The 11052-nt window shown below is 35.3% G+C and overlaps 1 protein-coding gene across 2 annotated transcripts in view; it reads right to left on the minus strand.

Moving 5' to 3' along the window:
- Positions 1-2490: 2490 nt before the first annotated feature.
- The window catches only part of LOC108977130 (nose resistant to fluoxetine protein 6-like), a 15316-nt gene continuing 6754 nt past the window's right edge, over positions 2491-11052 (minus strand). For both annotated transcript variants that reach the window (XM_018946683.1, XM_018946682.1), the window contains 4 exons: positions 8780-8899; positions 8587-8697; positions 3681-3911; positions 2491-3444 (listed from right to left, as the gene is read on the minus strand). In XM_018946683.1, coding sequence (XP_018802228.1) covers positions 2712-3444; positions 3681-3911; positions 8587-8697; positions 8780-8899 — 1195 coding nt within the window. In that variant the 3' untranslated portion in view covers positions 2491-2711. The remainder of the gene's footprint in view (positions 3445-3680; positions 3912-8586; positions 8698-8779; positions 8900-11052) is intronic.

Consider the following 11052-nt stretch of genomic DNA (forward strand, 5'->3'; position numbering starts at 1 on the left):
TCTGGCTATTCAGCAAATTCACATGACCATTCCGAGGACACCGTTTTGACTCAATTGAGGATATAAGAGCTGAATCAAAGTAGCCTCTGATGGCCATTACGACGGATAAGTGTTGCAGCGGGAAGGAGATGAAATGGACAAAATTTAACATCCAATTTGATCATATTAGTATATTAATCMATTTTTGGAGATARCATTATTAATAACCGTTAGTATGCTTAGTACCTCTTATCATCAAAATACATATATCATACATTGTGATTTGAGGTGTAGAAAATTTAGTAATATAACTATGTGGTAATACTTACATGTATATATTTTGCATAAAGAGTTTTTAGCGCTCAAGCACTAATAATTTAAAAGCTGTTATAATTTCACTGTACTATATTCACTATAATATGAATTTAATTTATACTTCAGTCTAAGTAACATGTGCCCCTTTATGCTAACATCAAAAATTGAAAAAGTAAGAATATTCCAATATTTTATTGCAATTATCTGTTGATAGGATAGCTTACATCTCAATTAATAATCGCAATATTATTTTACTACAAATTCTTTGTCTATTATTTGACATTCACAATTATCCGTTAGCTCCAAAATATTGTTGGCTGGATTGAGTAAGTATTCAATAGATCGCGCTATGTTAAAACACACAAATTTAATAGCATAAAAACTACGTATTACTGAAACTAAGGTATAACCTAAATTTATTTTGTATTTGAATATTAAAATAATTAGTGATTATGCTATTCAATTGTAGATTTTATAAAATGTATTTTTAACATAGCACCATCTGTTGAATATTTACTCAATCCAATCAGTGAATAGCGCCATCTGTTAGAATCTTTTGGAGCTAACAAATAAGCTTGAYGTTCAAATAATATACAAATAATTTGCAATAATATAATCTTGCGATTATAAATTGAGATGTAAGCTATCCTGTCTTTCAAGTTGGATCGAATTGCACACCGTGTGCAATCAAAATTTGAAACCGTTTTAGTAGTTTAGGYGTCCATCGCGGACACGTGATACGTACAACCATTAGGTGAACAAAACTATAATACTATGTAAAAGTTAGCTGAAAAGTCGGAGATCACTATATAGGAGTTGCTCAGCTATACTCGTCGAACTTATTTTCAAGCAAATTCATAAATATATAATTCACATAATGATCAAAAATTKTATAACTTTTTAAATATCAAGACTCATAGTATGTTCCTAAAATTGATATATGTACGTCACAAACCCTTACATTGTGACGCCTTATTATGGAAATTACGGCTTTCTTCCCACGATTTATTTATGGTACACAGCACGTTCATATATTATCACTGTCGTTGCCACATATTGAAGGCAGCTTACCAAGAATACTTACTTTGAGTTCCATGAGGACAATCCTGGTGATGAAACTTTACTTTTTTTTATATACGGAATAAAAATATGTGTTGACTTTGTTTCAAAATTGGGGTACTCAAAACCCGTCATAAAGCATCGTAAAAGCATAAAATTATAATTTTTACWCTGGTTTAAAAAAACTGTTGGTTAGATTACATACAAAAATGAGTTTACACATTTACAATTCTCAATGCTGTGTTTTCGAATCGTTATAACTTATAACTTTATGAGACTATGTGAAACCCCTAAATATTTACGAAATTTATGTAAAATTTTTTTTATCTTTAACCTTTTCGTGTTTGAGTTGCTTACAAAATATAAAAAAACAACAATCGATTAAAATATATGATGATCTCTACTCAGTATATTAAAATGACAAACAATATTTTGAGACTAATGCTRGAGATTGTTTAGTGAATAGTAACTAGTCACAAATTGAGACTTTACCCCGAAATGTCTCAAATAGTGACTGAGACTGCTTACCGAATTCCACTATTAGTCCCACAAAAATTAGCCCAGCGGTGTTAAATCGGCGCACGATTCCTTCAATAAACTGATTCTTTCGTTAGCATGGCAAGTAGCATCATTTTTTTGGATCCAAATGTCGTTCACATTAACATCATCCAATTAAAGCATAGAAATTCATTCATCATGGCTCTATAGCGTTTCCTATTGACYATTGARGATGTAACGTTGACTCAGAAATGGATTGAATATTAAACGCTGTGTACGGTTCATTGCGCGAACCGAACCAGTATTTTGGTAATAAATTTGCACGATCTGCAAACCTTATTGCAGAGTAAGTCTGTGCATTATGAAATGTCAAGACAATCTAAGTGCAAATGAAGTAATACCTGTAGAAAAGATCGCGCCCGAAAAATTTGTTGTCCCATTGAAAACTTCACCCCAAARACACACCCTTTATTTATGATTTTTATCTTAGAAATGAAGCAAATTGCGAAATTAATGAAGATTTTCAGATAGATTAGAATGCCAAGTTCATATACTGCCTTTTTATTTCTAAAGATTCCGTTCATTTCTCCCTTACCGTATAAAGAATTCTTAGGCACCGTGTTTAGTATTTTAGTCTTTCTTTATTTTGATGGATATCTAGTGATGCTRTGGAAATACAAACAAAACCTTGTAAAAAACTTATACGAATACAGTACAACAATAAAAAATATATTCTACCAATCTCATCTGATATACACGTACATGAAATATCTCTCATATCCAGGACTTTCCGAACTTCCTTGAAGTCCTTTTCGCTAATATATGGTACATGCATAGGTGTGCCTCGCACGTGGCATGTTCTATTTTCGTGTATGCAACAATTTGTTGCACACTCTTTGCACGGGCAATTCCATCAGCACATAGGCCAAAAACGAAGACAGCACCGCCAACACATTCACCGCAATAAAGTCCGAGCCGGAGCCAACCTCATTGAAGCTGGTCGGCTCATTGCGCAGACCATAGCTGATCAATGTAATTATGGGCGTTAGCAAATAAATGCTGAAGCAGAATTTATTCAAAASCCGAAAGAGGCGCGMGCTCAGCAACACATTCAAGCGGCCACCGTGTCCCCAAGCGCACATCAGAATGCCGCCACCGATGCTGAGTGCGAAAAGCAATTTGCCAAAGGACATAATTGTCGCCACCAGCCATGTGGGTGTGCTGTGCCAGTAGCTCATGAAGTTTGCCACCGCACAGACGATGCCGACGAAAAGCCAGAAAGCCGCACGCCACCAACTAATATTATTGCTCGCCAACGAATCGACCGTTGCAGTAGCCGCCGACGACTCGCATGGCTGTCGGTTTAGTGATTGTTGTTGTTGCGTTGGCACGTGTGGCTCTGATTGTGAGTGGGAGTGGGAGTGCGGTGGCTGCTGCTGTTGATTTTGCTGTTGGTGATTATGGTATCGGTGTCGCCGCTGCTGGGCGTGATTGTGCAGTAGCCAGCCGCAAAGGGCACCGCCGAGGTATGGATTGATGCGCACCCACGGCTTCACGTACAGCTGATTCAGCGTGGAGTGTATTTTGTCAATGCTATGCGTCAATTTATTTGAACAATGTGAGTTTTTTTAGACGAACTATGTATATGATTGTAGAARTATGTAGACGTTGCAAATATGTATGTAAGTATGTATGCAACTATGMAACTTTCTTATGCCAAAGTCTGTGTTAACGGTATCAATATCTTGCATGTTGCGTCTAAATTGTGAACCGCATAACTTCACACAATACAAACATACRTATTTGCAAATTAGCTTATACATACTTACTCGAATGTTATGCCATTGTAATAATTGCAGAGCCAACCGATCACTGGAAATCCACAGACAAGTGTAATGAAGACGGCTTTGGCAAAACGCTCACTTTTAGCATACAAAAAGAGCAGAGTAGTTATGAGCAGATAGAACTGCATTTCACACGCCAGATACCAAGTCCACGAGCAGCAGATGTCTTTCATGTCCAAGAAGTTCTGTATATAGAGCACATTGTGCCACCAGCGTCTAACAAAATACGAAAAATTACGCATCAAAAATATGAGAAAATTTTTATATCTTGAATCGGTAAGTTTTCACGCTTGTAAAACCTAGAAGCAAATATCTTAGACCCTATAAAGTATATATATATGTAAGTAATCAGCGGTCCTTCTGTCTGTATGTACACGAACTGATCTTCCAGTTTTTTGAGGTATCGATCTGAAATTTTGCAAATGTACTTTTCTCTCTAAGAAGCTGCTAAGGTAAAAAGTTCTTCTATGAAGATCTTTATCATGATTTTAGTCGGTCAGTTTCAATATCAGCTTTATTTTATAGTTATTCGATCTAAACCATTTCCCATTTCGGATATTCTAGCATTGTTTTACAGTTATACATGCCAAATTTCGAGAAGATATTTTATCAAATAAAAAGTTTTCCACACAATAACTTAATTTCGATCCAACAGTTTGTAATGAAGCTATACGACAAATATACAGCGTCTATGGGAAAAAGACGTTTCCAAATTTMATATCGATACCTCAAAAGTTCTGGTCCATCAGTTTTTCCGATGGACGGGGAAATTAAACACATATGGATAAATAGACTCAGGTCCCTACGTTCATCATTTGCATACCATATATACTTTATAGGGTCTCCAACGTTTTGTTCTTCGCGTTACAAACTCTTAAGGGTATGAACATGTTACACAGAAATTCAACATTCATTACTCAACGAAACCGTTTACATCAAATTTTATATATCGTCACCTGAAATGCAAAATAACGTAACAACATTTTCGGWAATTTACAGTGGCATGAATGAAACACGAAATGAAATGGAACATGAGTGAAAACAATTTAGTATTGGTTGAAACTGGTTACATCTGAGCGCAGAACCTGAAAATATTGAACATATGTAATACTCGTATTATGTAATTTGAAGTAGTGATGCGTAATCAACAAGACACTAAATTCCGAATTTTTTGATGATACATACGTTATTTTTCATTTCTGTTGACGATATACTATTATTCACTTACATATGTGTACTATAAGGTCACAGACACAATAAATTTCATTCCCTTTATTTATTCTACAAGAACAATGCCTAGACCAATATAATTTTGCTAGATAAAACATAACACGTTCAGGCAAGCCTCCTTAATGTTAGAAATTTTACTAACAAGACTTAAACTAGACCTACTTAGAAAGTTTCAGTGGCATCAAGAATACTACAACCAAAACAAAGATGCTCTTTGAGTATCATCTAGATATATACAAACATATATCATCTAGATATGTAAAAACAAACGGAAATTGGGGAATCGTTACATTAAATACATTGAATACATTGGGACTATCAGCAGCTTTTTTCCCCAATCTCAGCAGAAGGATACTATTGTCACCAGGAAAAAGCGTTCTCTATATTTCGGTGTTTGATCTCACAGATTCACCGCTGACTCATGTCCACCTATTTGGTATGTGAGTGTGTTGATAAGTGATGATTTCATTTTAATGATTTTTAGACGTGATATGTCATACCTTGAGGTCACTATTTGTGAAAAGTATTAACSTAATATCATCATTTATAATTGATTTGTATACTGTAAAAAAAAAATTTAAAAAAAAGGGAATTTAAAATTTTGTTATAAGGTAAGCTCGAAAAGCTCACTTCTAAGCCTCAATTAATTGCATATTGAAAATGTTCCAATTGCATGTTTAAAAACTTAATCAGGCTAGTCAACAGAATTTAAAAGAATCGTTTTTCTTTAATTCGATGGATAAATAAATGTTTGATTGTGATGCTTCTGTCTTGTTATTAATTTTGAAGTCTTACAATCCATATATTCATATACTCCGGTATAATCTGACCTGATTAACCAGTATTTATTATTGATTTTCAAAATCGTACAAAATTTGTTCCATCGAACTTCAACAAGAAAGTAATTTTAATACGTGACATGAACTGCGTTATAGTTGACTTATTTTTCACAAAAAATTKAAGTATTAAGTGGGAAGAGCTAATGAAATTTATAAAGTATCACAAACATCCTCTGGGACACCGAATGACTTCCTTATATATATATTATAAAAGATAAACTAAGAGATACATCTGAAGTGTCGGTTAATGTGTTCAGAATGCAGGCTTTGGAGACCYCAATCAGATTGGCAAAAGTGCTCCGCCAAATTGTTCAAACGCATGTAAAAGTGTATAGATCTTAACAGAGRATATTTAAAAAACAATAAAACCTAATATTAGCTTTGTTCTCTAATATTGACATTTAAAAGGCAGCCCTCGTATATAAATTATTAGCACTCTTTGGATTGGAGACTTTGAAATTATGAAAAATAATTTTTATTCTCCATCTAACTGATGGATTTGCTTAAACGATTCTTCGTTGAATTCTGACCTATGTAGGTAGGTAGGTAGGAGTGCAGCCCTCTTATCTATCGGGCTCAATTAGCAATTGATGTGTTGTTGTTGTTGTTGTTGTTGTAACGGCAGAATTCTGCCGAGTTGACAGTCCTTGGCCGGATAAAATTCCGGGTCCGTTCCGGTTTTCGTAGACCCGACTGTCGTGGGAACGGCATGTGTCATTTTGATCCACTATTYGTAGAACCTCCTGTATCTGCTATTACGTTTCACCTTCTCTCTCAAACCATTTTGAGGTTTCGATAAAAGTATTTATGTCTGATATGCTTTTAGTGGAAATCTATTCAAGGTTTGGAGCTTGATSGGTTCCAAGTGTTTTGTGTCGGATCTGTGCTAGAGCTGGGCATTCGCAGAGAAAGTGGAAAATTGTTTCCTTGTTCCCTGCTACTCCGCAGCCTCGGCAGACGTCGTTATAGGGCATACCCATTTTGGACGCATATTCCCCAAATGGCCAGTGCCCTGGCTATCCGTAAATATAGTTGCTTTATATATATTCGCGTGGTTTTCTAATAGAATTTCGCAGGTTTGTTTCTATGCCTAGTACCTCTGTTTGGAAGATGCTAGCCGAGTTCGGTAGACGTATAGAGAGATATGCCTAGATCAGCRGAGAATACCCCCGTGCCTTCTCCGCAGTCCATTWWGGAYCCGTCGGTATAGACTGAGATAGTATCCTCCTCTCCTATTGAACCTCTTCTCCATTCTCGTCTATATGGTATCCTCACCTGGAAGTGGTTATTGATCCAGCTTTGGGAGAATGTAGTCTGATTTATCAATGGTGAACTTGTTTAGGATTACACTATGTCCGTAGTTCTGCTGATTCCAACCCAATTCTTTTATTCTTATCGCCGCAATAGCTGCTGTTTTGTGAATAAAAATGTCCATGGGTAGTTGATGTAGGACCAAATTGAGAGCATCAGTCGGACATGGACTCAGGACTGTTTTGTTCGGGTTAACTCCTAGTCCATTGTTCTTAGCCCATAKGTTTAACCTTCGAARTGAAGGAAACACGCCTGATACCAACAACACTATATCGTCTACMTATGCTACTACTTTCACTCTTTCACCGTTTAGTTGTAGTAGGTAGTATTTCGTTCAGCGCTACAACCCATAGAAGCGGAGAGAGGACCCCTCCTTGAGGCGTCCCTCTACTCACATAACTTTTTTATGTTGCAGCGCCGTTTGAAGCTATAATCTTCWTATTCTCAAGCATGTGTCATCTATGCCACCATGTGCCAGAGAATTAATTCTAGTATTTACTTCTATGTTATTGAAGGCGCCTTGTATGTCTAGAAAAGCAGCCATGGTGTATTGTTTGTGGTGTAGTGATTTTTCAATATCACCTCGAGAAGGGCAGTTTCGGCCAGACCTAGTTTCATATGAATGGAACACTTACTGTACCAAATATCCTCAGCTAGTGCATCGATATATTCAGGGATGCGAAAATCAAAACATTAAATACATAAAAATATTTAATTCAGTTGATGCTTTGATTGCAATTTCTCTTTAGGAGACTATTTCATATTTGCAAGAAGATTGTTTACGGCTGCCATCCTAGATGTAAAACTACTAAACTTCTCCCAAAACAAGTTAATTTCAATTTGCTTGATTTGCTATACTTTAAAAAACATTTCGGCTATTATTCAACTAAAAAATTAAACAATTTATGCTTGATTGCATCCAGGTAATTAAWTCTCGCATTCGATTACATAACCGTTACATGTAATGGGTCAGCGGTTGGCTTACAACGTATGACAAGCGTTTGACAAATATTTTATATAAGTGTGTCTACAAGGATTACATTCATCTAAAATGTATACATATGCATGTGTGTGTGTGGCAGACGCTGGAGCATTTCCGTATAAAATAAATTGAACGTGTGGCTGCTAAATCYTTTTTCGGCTCTGAATCGCCTTTAATTGAAAATCATTGCATTAATCAACATATATTTGATTAAATCATATGCACACATAACCAAATCCGATTTAAATTAATTCGGGTTATGTGTTATTTTTCCCATATCAAAAGCATATATACATACATGCATACATATGCACTTGTAATTAACATGCATTCTCCTATTTTGTAACAATTTGAATAATTAACGAACAAATAACCCGCAGAATTCGCCTTAAATAATCAACAAAAAATCTTCAACTAATAAAAAATGTATAAATAAATATGAATTAGTTGTGCTTATCTAAATGGTAATATACTATAGCACCATGTATATATGTATGTATATATTCGTGCATAGCTCGCACATACTCACTGCTTGCAGTAATACCCGCTGTTCACTCCCAAGTAAAAGGGTGAATATGTGTTGGTCAAGTCGTAGAATACATCGCTTAGAAGCATTGTGGTGATGAGCATTGGCGTGAGTCTGGTAACGAAAGCAAGGAGCAATTAGGAAACAATACGCAGCTTCAATTAGTACTTCGAAATGGAAATTGCCGCATACCCACCGCAAATACCGCTGCAATAGAAGTTTMCCAAATAATTTCGAATTCTGTACGAAATCATTTTGTCGAACCTCCTTCAATCTCGACTCGGAAGAGAGAAAATTGTAGACGAGCAGTAACGCACTGAAATTAAATAAMTGTGAGTTTAGTGATTACAATAACAGATTAGGTGTTTTTATTAAATATGCCCATGGTATATATATGTAATTATGAGCAATTATATTATCTCTGAACAGGGTATAGTATTACCAGAACGATTCTGTGTTGTGATACAGTCACAAGTCTCTAAAATTGAGATTTTAAGACGATTTTGCAAATTCAGTATGTGACAAAGTATTATATGTGCCTGGAGTGCGACGACTATGCTTCCTTATCGAGTCTGGAGATTGCAGAACTAACGACGCGGTTGTCTRTACAATTCTGCTGCTCGAAGTATTTTCTAAAGTAACGAGGACATCAACCAGCTGGCAGCGGCACCTTCGCAATTAAAGGACCARACATTCCAGATGCATCAAAAGAGGTGTCTCTCATCTTAGTCTGTTTGTACTTTTTCATTAGGAGCGTTTAATATGTGGCGGATTGGACGTTGCGCATTCTTATTTCAGCTCACCYTCAAACGTATGTTATTTGGCTACCAGGAGMATACTTGGTCTGGGACCGGAAATCRTGAGCTGCTKGAGCCATATGTAAAATAATCGTTTTTGGCCAYTCAGATGKGAATGGAAGTCAGACAGTTTTYCTCACTTGCGAGAACTTCTGCACTTGACTCTATTCTCCAATTATGATCCCACCAAATAATTTTTATTTTTAGGAATATACTCTCAATTAATTAATTTTTGCCGTGAATGTATTTGGTTCCAGTTCGAATCTACCATTATGGTAAATTGAAGTATTTCTGCACTTTACGATAAGAAGGATTCTTTTGTAGCATTCACATTGTTCAGTAGCAACAATATGTATAATACATCCAGCTGTTGACAGCTAATTAGAACCGATACATATTTTGGAGTAAATGATGTTGTTTTCTAATAAATCACTTATTTTTTCTGGGTTTTCACTCATTTYATTGAAACGTACTTTAATGCCGTACTAATTTCATCAAAACGGACATCCATATTTGTGATATGTTTGGTACCTGCAACTTTTCATCAACAGAGATATGTTCTCTTCAGGCCACTCCAAAACATTCTTGGAATTTTCAACAAAAGACTTTTGTGTTGACTTTCCCGTATGCTTTGGATTGTTATTTTGTTGGAATTTCCATATAACAGGCAAATTTCTCCTTAGTTCATGGCAGAATGAGATTTTTTAGAATGTCGACGTATTTCTGCTTCTTTAAAATTATATCAATCTACACCACCCGAGGAAAAAAATTCCCACACCATGATTGATCAGGATCAAATTCTTGTTAGATTGGTTGGCAAACATACCTTCGACCATCAGGATCTATGCTATTTRTTCTGTTACATCGCTCCAAACAACATGCTTCCATTTATTTGTTGTCAAAGATCAGTAAGCGTTGGAAAAGTCTACACATTCTTTCCTTTGAATTTTGGTTACAAGTGGTTTCGTGCRTGCTGTTCTGCCGTGAAATCCTTTGAAATACATCTTTACCATAAATCAATAATATTATTAATAAAAATTAGCACTAGAAGAAATTTTAATACATTAAACAACTGTTTCTAATTAGCTGTCGTATTTAATTCACCTTCTATATCGTAACGCATTTACTATTTGGAAAATAGTTAAAAGAACTTCAGGCGAATGAGATGGTTGAGGCGCGATATTAGTTAAAAATATGGCGAAAGTATCACGAATAACCAATGCAGTATGAGTAAAAACTTACCAAAGCTCGTGAAGTAGAAATTAAAAATTCACCTTTCAATTTGATAACAGTAGTATATATGAAAAAATCATAAAAATCTCCGCATATTTTTTAATAATTGTGCAAATATCTTTATTTTTCATTATTTTTATTCAACTTTTCTTAAAAAGTATTTTGCACTCCTCATTTCAATATGTTATAATAGCATGTTTTTGAGTTTTTTTTTAATATTTAAACGATGGAATTATTATTTTAAGTCGAATGCCACCGAAAAAATGTAACCTCAAACAAGCGCGAAGCAGAGAGGCACGACGCAAGCGTATTGAAAAAGTACATGTATTGAGCTGCCAAATAATTTATCCACTGTTCTTGAGCAAAAAAATGAATTGATTCAGAGTATTTTTCCGAGTATACAAAGTAATTACTTGAATCGTAACTGGCAAAGTGAGCG

This window comes from Bactrocera latifrons, unplaced genomic scaffold, assembly GCF_001853355.1.
Source record: "Bactrocera latifrons isolate USDA-ARS-PBARC rearing strain unplaced genomic scaffold, ASM185335v1 scaffold_84, whole genome shotgun sequence".
NCBI classification, from domain to species: Eukaryota; Metazoa; Arthropoda; class Insecta; order Diptera; family Tephritidae; genus Bactrocera; species Bactrocera latifrons.